At 46.9% G+C, this 20,309-nt stretch overlaps 1 protein-coding gene across 1 annotated transcript in view; it reads left to right on the forward strand.

The window, feature by feature from the left end:
* Window positions 1-1,141: 1,141 nt before the first annotated feature.
* Window positions 1,142-20,309, forward strand: part of TMC7 (transmembrane channel like 7) — a 90,722-nt gene continuing 71,554 nt past the window's right edge. The window contains exon 1 of the mRNA XM_068244748.1: window positions 1,142-1,406. Within this exon, the coding sequence (XP_068100849.1) occupies window positions 1,157-1,406 (250 nt within the window). The 5' untranslated portion in view covers window positions 1,142-1,156. The remainder of the gene's footprint in view (window positions 1,407-20,309) is intronic.

A 20,309-nucleotide genomic window follows, 5' to 3' on the forward strand; every position in this document is an offset into this window, starting at 1 on the left:
TTGGGAGATATACTGCTGCCTTCTTTATTGATTGGACAAGCTGCTTAATTGGTATTTGTAGGACATGTATCTCTTGACCTATTGCCACATAGCCATGCTTCACTTCAGCTTGGACACAGTTACATCAACTTGGGGCCACACCTAAAATGTCTACACTGTGTGAATCCCCCCCCTCACAGGGCGTAAATGTAATAATGTGGATGCCCTTGCCAGGTATTGCGCCATATGAATTGTTATACGTCAAATGGTTTGGGGGCCCCGTGTAAGTTCCTCAGCTACACCACTGCCTGTCCCCCTCAACCTCACTGTTCCAGCAATGAGACCCTCTAGCCTAACCTATTCGACAAGGGCTTGTCAAATAGATTTGAGCATGTGTAAGATGACTCCCACCTGCATAGTAGCTCTGTATGGACGCAACTGTTAAAGGGACCTTGGCAGTAGCGGCAGTGGCCTTGACAAGGACATGGGAAACCTGTGGAGCATCCAAAGGCTTCCCTCTAACAAGGTAAGTATTTGACTTTTTTTTTGCTAAAGGCACAGGTTTACTTTAACCAATGATTGCTCTTCATTCCAATCAGTAGCTGATACCCCTTTCCCACAAGGAATCTTTACCTTTTCTCAAATAGATCTTTAGGAGGGTCTGAGTGGCTGATATTGTGGTGAAACCCCTCCTACAATGTGATCCCATGACCAAGGTCCTGACAGTTTGCTGTCTGTGAACCTCATTGCATTGTGGGAAATAACAGCTGTTTCCAACTGCTAAGCAAACAATATCTCCCTCTGTGCATAGAATTCTCAGTAACAAAACATTCTGAACAGATCACCTGGCAGAACAAAGATATCCTCACCACTGATAAATTACTGAATGTAAATCAGAGGAAAGCTTTTACAATGGGCAAACACTGACTAAATAATCAATAAATTAATATTGCAATAAAATGAGCAATTCTATTTATTATATGACATTCACTACAGTTCCTCTTATTGGAGCTCCCATAACCCTCTCACTTTGGACTAAAATAACATGTCTTTTCATAGCGTCAAGACCAGACAGCTCAGGAGGACGTTTTGAACAAAACAACAGTACTACTGCTTCTATGCATCTGTGGGTGACGTGTGGTGTGTCAGTAAATAAGCTCCCTCCAGGCACAGCCATATGAATGGAGCCACAGCACAAACAGCCTCCTACAGCGAGCACCTGCGTAACACCTTGCTAGAGACACGCCTTTCCCACAACCAGCGTGCACGGCTTCCCAGCCACTCCCAGACGTCCAGACACGCCCTGCTGCTTGTATCAGTGAGGAAAGGGGGCGGGGAGTTGTGGGACACAAGTGTCGCTTCAGTCCGGGAGGCCACCGGGTCACACCGGCTTCTTCTTCACACGATGGACGGCGAGCCAGATAACGGTGAGTGACAGAAGGTAGTGCACCACCGGGTTACCCGGCCCGTCACGCACCTGATACTATAAAGCCCCTCCCCCACCAGGAGTCACTTATCTCCATGTGTCAGCGCACACCTTTTCCAGCCACTGCCATTCACGGGGCCATATAGAACAATCCCCACACCGAGCTTCCCAGGCTGCCTGCTGGGCCTAATCCAAGCACAGTGTCGGGGTATGGGAATCATTGCTGGGCATGTCTGGTCAGCAGCTAATTGCAGTCTGGTGTTTCACACACACTTGTCATTGTTTCTGGATGATCGGGTTCAGAAACTTTAATTTGTAGGCTCTTTGGGCTTATTCACACGTAGGGTGTTTCGCTGTTTAATTTTGAGCGTTGGCGATTTTTAAAAACGCCTTAACCACTTCACCACTGAGGGGTTTTACCCCTTGAGCACCAGAGCAATTTTCACCTTTCAGCGCTCCTTCCATTCATTCGTCTATAACTTTATCATTACTTATCGCAATGAAATGAACTATATCTTGTTTTTTCCGCCACCAATTAGGCTTTCTTTAGGTGGGACATTATGCCAAGAATTATTTTTTTCTAAATGTGTTTTAATGGGAAAATAGGAAAAATGTGGGGAAAAAAATAATTATTTTTCAGTTTTCGGCCATTATAGTTTTTAAATAATGCATGCTACTGTAATTAAAACCCATGAAATTTATTTGCCCTTTTGTCCCGGTTATAAAACCATTTAAATTATGTCCCTATCACAATGTTTGGCGCCAATATTTTATTTGGAAATAAAGGTGCATTTTTTTCAGTTTTGCGTCCATCCCTAATTACAAGCCCATAGTTTATAAAGTAACAGTGTTATACCCTCTTGACATAAATATTTAAAAAGTTCAGTCCCTAAGGTAACTATTTATGTATTTTTTTTAATTGTAAATTTTTGAATTTTTTTTTAATTCCCCCCCAAAAAATGGGGAGTGTGGGAGGTAATGAGTTAATTTTTTGTGTAAAAGTCATTTATTAGTATGTGAAAAATGTGTAGGGTGTAGTTTACTATTTGGCCACAAGATGGCCACAGTAACTTTTTGTTTTAAAGGGAAGGTTCAGGGAGGGGATTCAAAAAATAAAAATAAATTTCCACTTACCTGGGGCTTCCTCCAGCCCGTGGCAGGCAGGAGGTGCCCTCGCCGCCGCTCCGCAGGCTCCCGGTGGTCTCCGGTGCCCGACTCGACCTGGCCAGGCCGGCTGCCAGGTCGGGCTCTTCTGCGTTCCATTTCCTGGGACTTCTGCATCCCACGCCGGCGCGCTGACGTCATCGGACGTCCGCTGGGCTGTACTGCGCATGCGCAGAACTACTGCGCATGCGCAGTACAGCCCGGCGGACGTCCGATGACGTCAGCGCGCCGTCGTGGGACGCAGAAGTCCCAGGAAATGGAACGCAGAAGAACCCGACCTGGCAGCCGGCCTGGCCAGGTCGGGTCGGGCACCGGAGACCACCAGGAGCCTGCGGAGCGGCGGCGAGGGCACCTCCTGCCTGCCACAGGCTGGAGGAAGCCCCAGGTAAGTGGAAATTTATTTTTATTTTTTGAATCCCCTCCCTGAACCTTCCCTTTAATGCGACCTCCAAGCGTCCTTCCGGAAGCTTGGAGGAAGTATAAGGAGGCTGGACACGTGCGTTTTTTCTCACAATGATCGCGCTGCCCATAGGAGAGCAGCGGATCATTGTGGGGCTTAGATCAACGAACGGGAATGGATTTTCCCGTTCATTGATCTCCGGGCGAGCGGGCGGCGGCGTGTTTACTAGCGGCGGGCGGCGTGTTTACGAGCGGGAGCGCGGACAGCGTCGGGAACGCGGAAAGTACGTATTTCTCCGTCCCTGGGGGTTAAAGGATGGAAAAAGGGACGGAGAAATCCGTACGGGCGGGGGTAAAGTGGTTAAAAGCGCTTGTGCAATGATTCCTTATGGGACAGTTCCTATCGGCGCATTTTGTGTGCTTTCCGCTCAGCAAAGTGCTGCATGTACCATTTTCGGGGCAATTCTGCTACAATGGTAGGCCTCATGCACACTTTGCCGGCATTTTGGGGGAGTGATTTTTCCGCAATTTCCCGTGGAAAAATCAGTGGGCAGTGCAGCGATTTCTCCGCGATCGTGTTTAGATACATTAACACCCTCTATGCTGCTATATGGTATATGATATATGCTATAGCAGCATAGATGGCGCTATTGTGGCCAGGAACGCGAAGAATCACTCGCGTCCCCAGCCTGTCAGCTCCTGTCACCGAAACAGGAAGAGGCTGCCGGCGGGGCCAGGAGGATCGGAGGGAGACGGTGAGGGTACCAGACATCTGCAGGGGGCTATTGGAAGCCCCAGGTGAGTAAAACTCATTTTTTTTTTTTTTTAACTTAAGTGTCCCTTTAACACAAAATCATAGCACGCAGTGGAGCACTGGGAGGGGGGGATGGGGGGGGGTTAGTCCAAAAAGTTGAAAATCGCTGGCGTCAGTGATTTCGATTTTTAGATGTGCCTTCTCAGAAGCAGCTGCTAGCTGCGCCCGCACAAGGCATCACCCCGGGCCCCCCACGCATCTCTTCTCTGGTAAGCAGGCACTTTTAACACTACTTTAGCACATCTGTGATTGTAAACCTAGACAGGGTTGCATGGAGAGGGAGGAATCCTTGGTTACACATTGGCTATCATTCATAAAAGGGTTGTCGGTAAAGTAAATCCATGCGGGAAAACACAGCTGGCGGAATTTTAGACTTCTGGCTGCTCATTCATAAAAATGTATCCAGTTGCGATAGCAGTGCGGAGATTCCCCGAACTAGGCTGTCAGGCTGTCTGTAGGCAGGCGGTAGGCTTGCAGAAGCACAGTAAGCTGCCGAGTTGATACATTTCTCCGTGTTCCACTCTGCTGCAGCTGCCTGGGAGGTCTGTGTCTCCATTCACTTAACATTGTTATCGCCACATCAGAGGGAGCGGTACTTCCCGACCTCACACCGCTTGCTCTAATCTTTATGAATTAACATTTTGTTACATTTTTTACGATAATCCCAAAAACCTACAGATAAGTTAATTGGCTCACCCCTAAATTGGCCCTAGACTACAGTACTTACACTACGTAATACATACATAGACATATGATAATAGTAGGGATTAGATTGTGAGCTCCTTTGAGGGACAGTTAGTGACAATACAATATATATATATACTGTACAGCGCTGCGTAAGATGTCGACGCTATATAAATACTAAATAATAATAAAGAGCCTTTATGAATGCAGATTTAGCTTCGTGGTTGGTAAAGTCAGCTGTTTTAAGCATTTCCGCATGCGGAAATGCTTTATGAATGATAGCCATTGAGGGATTTGTGCACATATATGTGAATTGTTTGTTGTCTATATTTTTGTGTTTATTTGTTTTTACATATTTGTTACGTATGGGGACCTGTGCGCATACGCACACCCACTGGTTTGTGTGTGGGAGTGGGCATGCGCATATGTGCCCCTTCTTGGCACAGCTTTGAGAAGTTTTTTGAATATTTTTGCACTGACGGACAGTGATGGCACATTGGATTGTTTGATGCACATATGCGTGTATGCGCACGCCCGCATTTTTTTGGGGGGGCGTGGGCATGCACGCATACTTCCCCTTGTTTTGTTTTTCTTATTAGGCACTGGCACCTATTGTATCAGCACTAAGGGCCCGTTCACACCTGAGCGAAATCGCGCGATTCCCGCTCATGGCAAACCGCTAGCGGTTCTGCAAGAACCGCTACACAATGGACTCTATTCTCAAAGACTTCCCGCATGCGGTAAAGTACATGCGGGAAGTTTGCGACCAAAATACCGTCAAGTTGACATTCTCAAAATGTTCCGCATGTTTTTTCCGCATGCGGAAAAAGTGCGGTAAAAGTGCGGGATTCATGCGGAAAAATTTCCGCAAAAGTCAGTATTTTCCGCAATAAAAAATCAATTCTCAAAAATGTTCAGGCACATCATTTCGTCGTTATTTACAGATTTTTTTTTTATATTTTTTTTTTTTTGATCACCTACAAGTAGTAGGTGATATATTTCGCATCCCATTGACTTTAATGAAGTCTGGAGGCTTAAAGAGACTCCGTAACAAAAATTACATCCTGTTTTTTATCATCCTACAAGTTCCAAAAGCTATTCTAATGTGTTCTGGCTTACTGCAGCACGTTCTACTATCACCATCTTTGTAATAAATCAACTTATCTCTCTCTTGTCAGACTTGTCAGCCTGTGTCTGGAAGGCTGCCAAGTTCTTCAGTGTTGTGGTTCTGTGATGCATCTCCCCCCTCCAGGCCCCTCTCTGCACACTGCCTGTGTATTATTTAGATTAGGGCAGCTTCTCTCTTCTCTCTTATCTTTTACAAGCTGGATAAATGCTCCGCTGAGCTGGCTGGGCTTTCACATACTGAGGAATTACATACAGGCAGAGCTGTCTGCACTCTGCAGGAAGAAACAGCCTGACACTTCAGTGGAAGATAACTGCAGGGGGAAATAAACTATCTCTTGAGATTCAAAAGGAAGGGTGTATACAGCCTGCTTGTGTATGAATGTATTTTCTATGTGTGGACATACTGTACATCAACCTACTTCCTGTTTTGGTGGCCATTTTGTTTGTTTATAAACAAACTTTTAAAAACTGTTTTTAACCACTTTTAATGCGGCGGGGAGCAGCGAAATTGTGACAGAGGGTAATAGGAGATGTCCCCTAACGCACTGGTATGTTTACTTTTGTGCGATTTTAACAATACAGATTCTCTTTAAGGGCTGTGCTTGCTGCACTTATTTTTTTAGGGCTCGTTTCCACTATTGTGGTGCGGAATCGCCTGGATTCCACCGCTGATGAAATCGCATGCGGATGCGATTCCCTATGCGTTTTTTCCCGCAAATTCACATGCTAATTCGCATAGGTGAGGGTATATGCGATTTTAACCATGTCACTGCCTGTGTGAATTTCCATCCTACCTATGCGAATTCGTGGCAAAAAACGCATGGGGAAAACGATTTCCCTATTAAATACATTGCATGCGATTCGCAGGCATTCCACTCTCAGGCGAATTCGTTGGCTCTTTTGTGCGTTTTTTCACTGCTCAAAAAAACGCACATCACCAACGCAACAGTGGAAACAGGCCCATCCACTTGCATACCACGTGCGAATCCGCATGCATTGGACGCATGCGGATTCGCGATAGTGGAAACGAGCCCTGAAACACTTTTTCATGCGACCTTTTTACCGCATGATTCCCGCATGAATAATAGCTTTTTCTGCATCTTTTTTCCCGCATGCGGAAAACATTCGGAAAATATGAGTGAATGTGGAAAAAATGCGGGGTTTACCGCTGCCGGAAATATAGCGGTAAAATTTTGCGGAAATTTTTGCTCTTTGAGAATAGAGCCCAATGTAGCGAGTGGCAGGGTTCTCACTGCCGCGGTTGAGGTTAGCGATAACTGCAACCGCGCTGCATGCAGCGGTTTGCCGGCGACGAGCGTTCCGCGGTTTGCGTGCACAGCACGCTAATCGCGATCGCTCCAAAACCGCCACAGTGTCCAGTGATTTTTTTTCCGCGCTAATAGCGGGAAAATCACTCCCGCAAAACGGCGGCGGTAATCGCCGGCGTTCTGCGATTTTAAGTGTGAACGGGCCCTTAAAGCACTTATAGTTTCCCATGGTCACTTTCAGTGCCTGCAGTGACTGGAGTATCAGAGATTAAATTTGAATTTATTAATTATTATTTTTATTATGGGTGGGGGAGAATATCAATTATAATTGGCAGCCTCTGGGAGGTTTTTTTTTTTAATCGTTTTTAAATGTACCTAGCTTGTTGTAATAAAAATAGTTTTTCACAAGAGATCTGACATAAGGTGGGTACACACGTCAGATAAAAGTCTTTGGAAAATGAAAGATCACAGACCAATTATACCCCCTTTCATGTAGTATGAGAGCCATACTCTACACAGTCTATTCTATGGAGCTGAACTCCTCATCAGATAAAAATCTTTGCAAGATGCTGCACACAAAGACCGCTGTACACATGCAACAGATCAGTATCTGCAAAAGATCTGTTCCTGCAAAAGATCCATTCCTGCAAAACGCATTCATAGTCTATGATATCTGCAGACCTCATACACACCTTGTTTAACGGACAATTATCTGTAGATCAGATCCACCAGGTTGGATCTTCAGATCGGCAGATAATTGGCTGATCTGCAGATGAATGTCCATTAAACAAGGTGTGTATGAGGATCTGCAGATATCATAGACTATAAATGCATTTTGCAGGAATGGATCTTTTGCAGGAACAGATCTTTTGCAGATACTGATCTGTTGAATGTGTACAGCATCTGTGTGTGCAGCATCCTGCAATGATTTTTTTCTGATGTGGAGTTCAGCTCCATAGAATAGACTGTGTAGAGTATGGCTCTCATACTACATGAAAGGGGGTAAAATTGGTCTGTGATCTTTCATTTTCCAAAGACTTTTATCTGACGTGTTTATGCACCTTGAGTGGTGCTTTACAGAGATTTATACTTGCCCAGGATGGTTTCCCCTTTTTTCTTAGTGGTAGAACTTCGATTTTAGATGTGAACAAAGCCTTTCTCCACTTGCTGCGATCCGCTCCAAAAAGAAGATTGCTAGTGTTTTGGTGATTGCAACAGTAATTTAGGCACCGTTTGCACGTGAGAATGCAAAATCGATATTGCCTTCTCTGTTCTGCGATTCACTCAGTGATTGTGTTTATCGATTCTCATTCCAGTGAATGATGAATGATGCATGCAGCGTGTTTGCGATTGGCAAGAATAGCAGGCAGCGCAATTGCTGTAGTGAGAGTAATCCCATAGGATTACTTGTGCAACAGTGCTTTGCGCCCGAGCGCGAATGGACCCTAACATGTACATCTCGGTGCTGTTTTTCCACTTGTGCGATTTGATTTTCTTCTAATTGTAATTACTGGCCTGCACGATTTTTGGTGCAATCAGGCTCTGTACCCAACAGTTCACTGCGCAATCACAGTGAGTGGAAATTGAAGTATGCACAATTTTGCATGCAATCGTGCTTCCAGTGTATTTATATTGAACATCCATATCATGCCTACTCTGCAGAAGAGCTTACAATCTAATGCATTTAGGGCTGGTGCACACCGAGCGGCTTTTTGGGCGTTTTCAGATCCGCTTGCGGCTGCGGATCTGCTTGGTCAATGTATCTCAATGGGGTGGTGCACACCAGAGCGGCAGGCGTTTTGCAGAAACGAAAAATGCCTGGGTGAGGCATTTTTTGGATTTCGGATGCGTTTCTGCCTCAATGTTAAGTATAGGAAAAACGCAAACCGCTCTGAAAAACGCCTGTTCAGAGCGGTTTTGCAGGCGTTTTTGTTACAGAAGCTGTTCAGTAACAGCTTTACAATATATGAAATCTACTATACTGAAAACCGCAGCAGCAATCCGCAAAACGCTAGCAAAACGCCTCATAAAAATAAAAAAAAGCGTTTAAAAATCTGCTAGCATTTTGCGGATCTGCTAGCGGGTTTTGGTGTGCACCAGCCCTTAGCAAGTGGAATACACTTATTGCAATGTTTGCTGCACCACTCAGAAAAAGAGGTCACGAAATAGACATTCAACGCTAAAATCAAACAAACCAACAAACAAAAAAATAAAACCTGAAACAAGAAATCAGTATAAACGTCCTGGGTTCACTGTGGTTTTTCTATCAAAACCTCCACTGTACTCTCCGGGTCATAACCGACATAAAACCTGCAAAACAATGCTATAAGTAGCGTGATACTGTCTTGACAGCTGCAACACACACTTTCCTCAATACTGATGGGCTTACGAATATCCCTGCCGTTTGTAATTGTGATTTTGACTTTTTGGCCGTGGCAGATATGGGGGGAGGAGGGTTAACTTACAGTAGACATACACCTGTAGATGATGGGCAGATTCAACAAAGAGACAAATTTTATCTCTAAATAAATCTGATTAGAGATAAATTTGTCTCTTTGTCGGAGCTGCCCGTATACTGCAGGTCGATTCCCGTTCGATCAGGGGGTTTCACATTACGGCGGCATCAGCGGGGTTTTGACCCTCGTTCCGAAATCAGCCACCGTACACCCGGCTGACCAACTTCGGCCTGACACTTGCAGCATGTGCGATCGACAATGCAACCAATTTTCATCCCGAAATTGGTCACTTTGTTAGTCGGGCATGCACTTGGCGGCACCAATTTTCATCTAATTCGATTATAATAATCGAATCGGATGGTGATCGGATGTATGGCCACCTCTATGTTGCCGCTTATAGTTCATGTAGTCCATGTCGCGTTCCATCGCAGCTATGTCACTCCCATGCTTCCTCCTTTAAACCAGGAAGCATTGAAGTGACGTGGATCGCCAGTGAATGCAATGTGGAGCACACCAGCTTTAGGTAGCAGATGAGTAAGTTAACCATCCACACATCTATCTCTGCCACGACCAGCAAGTCATAATCAAAATTATGATTAAGAACAGCGGCACTATTCGTAAGACCATCACTATCCTCCAAGTGCAGATGACAAACGTGTTCATACTTGTGGTTTCCTCAAAACCCACAATAAAGTGCAATAAATGCGCACTTACAGGCCTTAGGGTTATGAAGTAAGCAGGATGCAGCCACGCTGTTTCACCCCAGGGCCCTGAGAGACACCACTTGAGGGACACTATTGTACCGCTGGAAGTCTGCCCCATTTACACCTAAAAACGAAAACGCAAGCGTTTTGCGTTTTTATGCACTGTTTTTTTTCCCCCTCCCGGCGCTCCACTGCGCGCTGCGTTTTTGTAAAAAGCGCTTTTCAGAGCGGATTTGTAATTCACTCCTGGCCAGGAAGTGAACTCTTTGACCCGGAAAAGAATAAATATATTACATATAATACAAAACAAGTATTTATTCTTAAAACGCGAACGCAATCGCTGCACAAATTGATTTTGTGAGCATTTTGCGTTTTTCCTATACCTTCCATTATAGCAAAAACGCCTCAAAAATGGTACAGGCACCGCTTTGCTAAGTGGGTTGGAAACAAACCGCTCAGCTGTGAACTCTCCCATAGGAAATCATTGCACTAGCGGTTTGTGGGCGATTTAAAAAATCGCCTGAGCTTGAAAAAAGGAGAACTTTAGTGTGCATTTAGCGCAGAAACAAATTTTAAAACTTGTGATGATGGTTTTTATGTTCTGCTATTTACCGAGAAATAAAACGTTTGATACTGATTATAGGAGTATGAAATGAGTATGAGAGCTCTATTGTTGTGACCCGCTGAAATCCACTGCGAGAGACATATTGAGTGTGAGCCCCACCTGAAAAACGAGGTGGTTTATATCTGGTGAGCCTCCTGTATTGTGGGATTTGAGGTCGAGTATGAGCACGTTTGTCACCTGCAAGTGACATGTGTGGGAATTATGTGCTGAAGCTTTCATGACACGCTATGTATAGCATTGGTTTGCAGGTTTTATTCCAGTTATGACTGGGAGAGCGCAGTTAATGCTTAAAAGTTGAAGTTTACAAGTGGAATGAACTGCAGTTTTGCCAGATTGTATTGCTATACATTGCCTATACCTGTGAGTGTGATAAGATCTCCTTTTAATAGCAAGGGCTCCGCCTGTGCAGGAGAGCAGCTGACAGGTGGTGAATTCACTGTCTTTCAGCTGCCCGTCTGAAGGGGCCTAAAAGTGCCCACTAACGATATAATTTGCCTAACGATCATTTACGAACGGTTATTCGTATAAACAATCAGAAATGAACATTTGGAACCAAAAATCTAACCAATCAGATTGATGGGATCGATCCAAAAATTGGTTCGATTTCATGAATCTAATTGGTTTGGTTAGGAGATTTTTGTCAGTTAGTGGTCCCAAATGATCATTTCCGATTGTTCATACGAATAATAGTTTTGTAAACGACTGTTCACCCAACTGTACTGTTAGTGGCCACCTCAGGACTTTATCAGATTTCAAAACGAGTTGTTGGGGACTTTTATATTCACAGATGAGACATTTCTACACTTTCTGTTGCTGGTGACAGCACAGTGAATGAAGAGAAATGTTTCGGGGGCGTGGTCAAGATGGCGGAGTGAGAAGACGTGCTTTCCGAGTCTCCGCAGCTAGCCTACTGAATTTATTCTCCTGAACAGCTCTAGTTTGACTCCGATCACGCTTTCAGCAACGGGTACACCCTGGAGAACTCCTCCGCATGTCACGGGGGAAGAGCAAGCAGAACTCCGGCAATCTAGCTGCAGTTAAGGCGGCTTCACGTGGCCTGGAGGCCCTAACAACGCCTGCTCCCAAGAAACGCAGCAAGGCTATCCAGACAATGGCGGCGCTAGAGGAGGAGGATCGCCCCTCCCTGCTGGAAGCCCTGGCCAAGCTGGACGAAAAGATCTCAGCTAAGATCGACCAGGTGCATGCAGATACTGGGCTGATCCGGCAGGACCTCACCCGGATACGCACCCGCCTGACAGAGGTCGAGGAGAGAACCACCGCCATCGAGCGCACCTCCGCTACCCACTCAACAGATATCCAAACTTTGAAAAAGCAAGTCCGCACTCTCGTGGCTAGAGCGGAGGATGCGGAGAACCGGAACAGGCGCAATAACCTCCGTATCGTCGGCCTCCCGGAGGGAATCGAGGGCGATGATACTGCGGCCTACACAGAGGCTCTTTTGCGAAAGCTGCTCCCAGATGCTGACTTCTCCCAGCAATTCATGGTGGAGCGGGCCCACAGAATTCCAGCCAAAAGGCCCCCACCTGGAGCACGCCCAAGACCCTTCATCTTCCGCCTCCTCAATTTCCGCGACCGAGACCTGGTACTACGGGAGGCGCGCCGGGTCGGCGACCTCCACTACGAGAATGGCCTTATCCTCATCTTCCCGGACTTCACCGCCGAGACACAGCGCCTTCGAAAATCCTTTTTTTGGCGGTGAGAAAATCTCTCCGAGACAAAGGGATAAAGTATGCCACTATTTTTCCGGCTAAACTACGCGTGGAGGACGGCGAGACGGTCCGCATTTTCACTACTCCGGAGGAGGCTGCCTCGTGGCTGGAGGCCCGTCCAGGATAAGTACTATCTGCTTATATCCTTTCTTCACCCCTTTTTCTTAATATGCACCGGGACTTAGATCCCAGTTTGGCCCTTGGCTGCCGCTTCTTGTACCCACCTGGCCTGGGCCTCTGACTCTGCTGTAAGAAACATGGGAGCAGGCGTGTTTCGCCATGTGTGTGGAAGGCCTGAACATACCCAAGCAAGGGTGCCATATTACCCTCTCTATCGTTTATAAAGGTACCTCGTCCTTTAGTTTGCCTGTTTATACTTACTATACCTTTACTGGCTCTGCCCCCTGAAGCTTCTGAAATGAGACAGCACCCCTGCCTTGCCTCTCCTTATTCTCGATAACTAGCGGGGTTCAGGGCCCTTAGCGTTATGGCGACCACGATGCTCCCACATGTCCAATCCAGGCCCTCTCTATTTTTGCTTTTTTGGACATGGACGCTACGCAGTTGCTATCTGCGGTGCCATAGAGCATTTGTACGCAGTCAGTAAGACGGTTGTATATCCTCACATATGCTATGTACGGAGTCATACCCTCGGTATCCTAGAAATGCCTGCTGCTGGCTTTATTATTAACATTAGAGCTGTTATTTTACCTTGTGTTTCATATTGTACGCTACTGCTCGGAGTGAAGCCGAGCCAACGTTTTGACAAGCAAGTTATGTGTTGGGGATTTAGGGATAAAGTATTCTCATGTTGGGGGGGGGGGAATACAGGGTGGGTTTATGGGGGCTTTATAAGTGCATCATGCTGCTCAGGAACTAATCTGTTATGGGGCTCTACCCGACCACTTCATATATCAGGTACACGCCTTAAGCATGTCTCATAACCAAAGATTGTCTCTCCTTACGTGGAATGTGCGGGGCCTAAATAATAAAATCAAGCGCTCGCTCATTTTTAATTACCTAAAACAGTATAAACCCCAGGTTTGTCTATTGCAGGAAACACACCTTCAGGGTAGTCTCATTCTCACGGCTAAGAAACCCTCGATCGCCGCTCATTATCATGCTACCTACTCCTCCTATTCTAGGGGGGGGTGTATTCTCATTAACAAAAACCTGATATATGAGATCCTTGAGGTTAAGACGGATCACCATGGCAGATTTGTGATACTGCATGCTAACTTTAATAGAACTGAGTATGTTATTGTAAGCATATACCTTCCTCCTCCAGCCGATTCTACTGTCCTTTATGAACTTATGCCGTTTATTGCCAAATACCCTTCAGCTAAAGTGATTCTGGCTGGAGACTTTAATCTCACCATGCAGCCCTCTGATAGAACCTCTACAGGGAGTAGACACTCGCCTGACCTCTGCAATTGGGCAGATGCTTTCATGCTAACTGACGCCTGGAGGTGGAAACACCCAACGGCGCAAGGGTTCACATGCCAATCATCCTCACACCACACTATGTCCAGACTGGACTACTTTTTTGTGTCCCAGGATGTTCTCCCGTTGCTGGGGGATATTGACCGCCTCCCCTGGGCCATTTCGGATCATGCTCCTCTTATGCTGTCTCTGGCTACAGGGAACGCGAGGTCCCTCATCACATGGAGAATATCCTCATACTGGATTCATGATGAGGAGGTGGGGGGGAGAAATAAGCAAAGCCTGGTCAGAATACTGGCATATAAATAGAGATACTTGCTCAAAAGATGTAGTCTGGGACGCCTCTAAGGCATATATTAGGGGTGCCTACAGGTCATCCATTAAAAAGGTCAGGGATACTCGCAAAGTCTCACTCATGCAAGCAATCGATCACGCTAAAACTAAGGAATTGGCATTTACTGGCTGTCCGTCCCAGGAAGGCTTTAAACAGTGGAAGTCGGCTCAGGGAAAGGTTAATTTAATGGAAGTGGACCTGACTAGGAAGTATCTTCTTAGGCAGACTCACCGTATATTTTAACAGGGGAATCACTGTGGCAGCCTACTGGCGTGGTTAGCTAGAGACCAGATAGCTAAAACCAGCATACCACTAGTTGTGGACAATGCAGGTGAGACCCATACTACGCCCCCTGATATCAATAATACGTTCAGAGAATATTACATGGACCTGTACTCCTCCAGAGCCCACTACACTTTGCATGAGCTCATGGAATATCTTGGGGGGGGTCCCTCTCCCACGACTGGAAGCGGAACAAAAAAAACTCCTAGACGGGGATATTACAGAAGACGAGGTTGAAATGGCCATCGCTAGCATGCAAACAGGTAAAACACCTGGACTAGACGGTATTCCTGCGGAATACTATAATATGTACAAGGAAGAAATAAGCTCAACGCTTGCCCCACACTTCAATTCCATGCAGAACGGCTGCCCACTGCCGGACTCCATGAAAACCTCCCTTATAGTGGTGATTCCCAAGAAAGATAAAGATCCTACCCGATGTGCCTCCTATCGACCAATCTCCCTACTGAATGTAGACATAAAAATATTGGCCAAAGTCCTAGCCAGGAGGCTGGTCCAGGTGATTGAAACACTTATTCACCCAGATCAGACGGGTTTTATGCCTGTCAGGGGTACGGACATCAATCTGAGAAGACTGCACACCCACCTATCTCTGCCAAGAGACGGTTCTGGGAATAGAGTCATCGCCACGCTAGACGCCGAAAAGGCGTTTGACTCGGTTGAGTGGCCGTACCTATGGGAGGCTCTCCACCTGTATGGAATAGGAGAAAAGTTCATTAAATGGGTGAGGCTGCTGTATGATTCTCCAGCTGCTAGAATCAAAACTAACGATACAATTTCTGATCCATTCCCACTTAGTAGGGGTACCCGCCAGGGGTGCCCCCTGTCACCTCTCTTATTTGCGCTCGCAATCGAGCCAGCAGCCATCCAAATCCGTCTAGCGGAGGGGGTGGTGGGGCTTAGAGTGGGGAGATTGGTCGAGAGATGGCACTTTACGCGGATGATATGCTTTTATTTCTCAACGATGCGGACTCATCCTTAACAGCAGCGTTGCAAATTCTTAAAGGGGAACTGAAGAGAGAGGTATATGGAGGCTGTCATGTTTATTTCCTTTTAGACAATACCAGTTGCCTGGCAGCCCTGCTGATCCTCTGCCTCTAATACTATTAGCCATAGCCCCTGAACAAGCATGCAACAGATCAGGTGTTTCAGTGATTCAGACTTATAAGTCTGATCTGACAAGACTAGCTGCATGCTTGTTTCTGGTTTTAATCAGATACTACTGCAGAGAAATAGACCAGCAGGGCTGCCAGGCAACTGGTATTGATTAAAAGGAAATACACAGGACAGCCTCCATATTCCTCTCTCTTCAGTTCCCCTTTAATCTCTTCGGGGTCTACTCCGGAATCCGTATCAACTGGGATAAGTCCCTTCTATTTCCCATAGACAAAGAAATTGCCTCCCAACCCCCTCATCCTCTGCTCAGTTGGGTATCCAGCTTTAAATACCTAGGCATTATTATAGATGGGAACCTCAGCAACTATATTACACTTAATGTCCAATCAGTCCTAGATCACTACTCTCGCAAGGCCCAGGCCTGGAAAACTCTTCCGCTCTCGGTCGTGGGACGGGTCAACCTCCTCAAGATGTTGTTCCTGCCAAGATTCAATTATGTGTTTAGGCAGTCCCCTGTCTGGATCCCAGTGTCTTTCTTCCATAGGATAGACCGAGTCACCTCTAGCTTCATATGGGGTGAGGGTGCTCCACGTCTCTCGCTCTCCGCCCTGCAGCTCCCCCTCGATGGTGGAGGTCTTGCCCTCCCCAACCTCAGGAAGTATTTCTTGGCCTCCCTCCTGGTAACCATCCGCTGGTGGTTTTCCCAGGATGAACGCAACACGGCAGTGGTACTGGAGGCTGCAGTTATGGGATCCTATGAGGCCCTAACAAATCTCCCCTTCAGAGGGACCAACAAATACTCTCTGATCACAGCCCCCATGAAAACTACTATCAGAGCCTGGGAGGCTGCTAGGGCTGGGCGGCGGGGTCCGGGCACCCTCTCCCCGTACACCCCTCTTTGGGGCAACCCTCACCTTCCCCACTTCACCTCTATTCCAGACCCACAGGCCTGGGCGAGCAACGGAATCAAGCAAATAACGCATCTTGCTCCATCAGGTACCCTGCTCACATTCGCCCAACTTAAATCTAAATTTGGCCTACCAAATAATATGCTTTTCCGATATTTTCAGGTCCGACATGCTTGGCAACAGCAGTTTCCTTGCCGCTGGACCTGGGAATCAGACTGTATAGAGGGCCCTCGCATAAGGCAACAGTTAGACAGACCCCTATCCGAACTGTACTCCAGGCTAATCCCTCAGTCTATACCCAGGCTGGTTAAAGCGAGAGAGAAGTGGGGGGTGGATGTGGGTCCCCTTGAAGACGGTGAATGGGAGGAGGTCCTATCTAGTATGGAGGGAGTTACAATATCAGCTACTGATAAATTTTTACACCTTAAATTGGTTTACAGAATATACCGTACTCCCATTCAAATGCATGCAATCTTCCCGGAGAAGTCTGAATTATGCCCTAAATGCCAGAGGGAAGAGGGAGATTTCTTCCATATGATATGGTCCTGTGAAAAACTGCAAACATATTGGTGTATGGTAGCTAAAACTATAACGGAAGTTATGGGAGAGAGGATTGTGACGGATCCCAAATCCCTTCTCCTGGGTCTTTACACTGACGCCACTCTATCCAACCACCAGATTACACTGGTCAAGATCCTCGGTTTGTATGCCCGGTGGGAGCTTTTCTTCAAATGGTTCTCTGACCAACCTCCTACTAAGAAGGCATGGTTCAAAAGAATAAATAAAGCTATGATCTGGTATAAACTTACTTACCTCAACAGGAAATGTCCCCTGAAATTTGATAAAATCTGGCTCCAATGGTCTGAGTACATGTCTTCCCACACACCTGATACTGTGGTTTAACAACATATGATTATCGCCTAACGTTGGGGTCAACCCCCTGGCTTCCTCATAATCTCCTCTTGATGGCATGATGCACTAGGGAGAGGGTGGGGGGAGGGTGGGATAGGGTGGTAGGGTGGGGGGAGGGTGGGATAGGGTGGTAGGGGGGGGGTTGTTCTGGTGTTCTCACCAGTGTTGTATCTTTTTATGTGCTTAAAATTAATAAAATTTGACTGTTAAAAAAAAAGAAGAGAAATGTTTCTGAGACACAAATGGCAGTGCTTACGGTTTATCTGGTAGTACTAAAATAACGGAAAAAACGAAAGCCCTGGAAGCTAGCGTTGTGACTGTATAACATCATACCCCAAACTATCGACCTAAGGGCTCTTTCACACTATTGCCCTTTCCCAGCGTTTCAACGCAAAGGCAATTCTTTGCGTTAACCAAGGTAAAATGAAAGTCCATAGACTTTCATTTTACCTTTCACACCCGACGCTGCGTTTCGGTGCGTTGCGGTTCAACGCACCTGAGAGCAGGCTTTTTCCGTCTGGTACTATTAATAGCTACGGCCACTGATTGTGTCGCACCGCAGATTCCTGACGACACACCACAAGGCATATAATGCGTGCAGGAAACTGCTCCTGCACACGTTCATAGATGTGAAAGAGGCCTTAGGGTTTATGTCCCAATCCTTACTGACGACAAAATTTGAAGGTGTGTGTGTAAACCTTTTAGCCTTGTACACACATACAAGGCATATCGCTTGACGGATTGGGACCCGATCCCTCAGGCGACACTGCAGGGCTGAGGCTGTACAAACGTGTAGCTAGCCTGCAGGCTAGCGCCCTCTTCTGTTGCTGTGCGGGGACGGAGCGAGTGAGGAAAACAATGCTTTCAGCCTAATTGATCCGCCAGGCTATTCGCTCTCTGGCTGAGGTGTTGGGGGGAAGATGGGCTGCTATACGTACGCTTGATTCTTGACAGAGGCATTTGTTATCAGCTGAGTGTTATCTATACCTGGTACACACCATGCAACTTCCCAGAAAATCGACAGTTCGAATGGTGATAACGGGTCCAATCAGGATTCCGATCAATTGAATACAGAAGTGATTCGAAAATTAATCAGAAAAACTATCATAAACTTGATCGGACCTATCGGAAATTATCGATTCGACCTGACGAGAAATTGCACGTTGTGTGCAAGACATTAGGTGCCTGGAACCCCTGTCGGTCACTGAACTGTATCACACTGAAATCGTTGTGTGACGCACTTCTAATGACAATCAATGGAGAATTGCACTTCGGTGTTCTCGCTGGCACAAAAAGTACATTGTGCACCATAAAGCTGCAAATTGTCATTCGCAAATGTTGTTGTAGGTGGTGCTAGAGAGTTTTTTTGTTTTTTTTTAAAGAGAACCAGAGGAGGATTTATTAAATCTTAATAGGACACAGAGGCATGTTCTGTGCACAATGACATGCCTCTGTGTCCTTCTTCTGCCGCCGCTAGAAGTACTCCTGGTTCACGGCTTAGCTTCTGATTGGAGGAAGCTAGTGGAGGCGAGGAGCAGCAGGGCGAGCCACGCTATGGAGGAGGCGGGGGAAGCAATGTGGGAAAAACTGATTGACAAGCTGCCAGGTAAACCATGCTAGAGACAAGCAGATTGTCAATAGCCTTGCCCTATTTATCGGGGGGACAGCAGAGCCCGGGGGTGACTGGCGGCAGCAATAGGAGGACACAGAAGCATTTCATTGTGCACAGAACATGCCTCTGTGTCCTATTAAGATTTTATTAAATCCGCCTCGGGTTCTCTTAACCTCCTTGCCGGTTATCCCGAACTCAGTTCGGGGTAACCTGTGCAGGAGGATTGCTCAGGCCCCGCTGGGCCGATTTGCATAATTTTTTTTTTATTACAAGCAGCTAGCACTTTGCTAGCTGCTTGTAACTTCCGATCGCCGCCGATCCGCCGCAATCCGCCGCGCCGCTCCCCCCCCCGCCCCAGACCCCCTGCGCTGCCTGGCCAATCAGTGCCAGGCAGCGTTGAGGGGCGGATCGGGATTCCCTATGACGTCCCGACGTCCATGACGTCGGTGACGTCATCCCGCCCCGTCGCCATGGCGACCGGGGAAGCCCTGCAGGAAATCCCGTTCTCAACGGGATTTCCTGCATACTCTGATCGCCGAAGGCGATCGGAGTGGGTGGGGGGATGCCGCCGCTCAGCGGCTATCATGTAGCGAGCCCTCGGCTCGCTACATGATTTAAAAAAAAAAACGAAAAAAAACCTCCAGCGCTGCCTCCTTGCCGGAGGAATTGAACCGGCAAGGAGGTTAAAGGGACCCTGAGCAGGTCCCTCTGGGTCCTCTCCTTGGTCCCGCTGGTGGCTCTGTGAACCCGACGACTTCAGCTGAAATCATGAGCAACTATGCATGCGGAACCCGTCCGCGCACCCGACTCGATGAGGTTGCTGTAAGCCTCCTGCCCATGACGAGCCACGCATGCGCAGGTGCTCAGGATTTCAACTGAAGTTAACGAAGCCGCCAGTGGAGTCACGGAGGGGGCGCCGAGGGACCTTGGTGGGCTAAGGTGGCTGGAGAAAGCCCCAGGTTAGTGCAGATTTTAATTTTTAAGAGCTGCTCAGGGTCCCTTTGAAGCTGCACAGTGGTAATGTATGAAGTGTGTTTGGGAGTTAGTACTGTAAGAATATAAAACCAATATCAAAACTGAAAGGTTGACATATTTACATTTGAGATTTTATTATATGATAAGATTTTATGACTGTTAAACTTAAAGGGAAGGTCCAAGCAAAATATAATGAGTTTCACTTACCTGGGGCTTCTACCAGCCCCATGCAGCCATCCTGTGCCCTCGTAGTCACTCACTGCTGCTCCAGTCCCCTGCTGGCAGCTTGCCGACCTCGGAGGTCGGCGGGCCGCATTGCGTACATTTTT

The sequence above is a fragment of the Hyperolius riggenbachi genome, chromosome 7 (assembly GCF_040937935.1).
Source record: "Hyperolius riggenbachi isolate aHypRig1 chromosome 7, aHypRig1.pri, whole genome shotgun sequence".
Taxonomy (NCBI): domain Eukaryota; kingdom Metazoa; phylum Chordata; class Amphibia; order Anura; family Hyperoliidae; genus Hyperolius; species Hyperolius riggenbachi.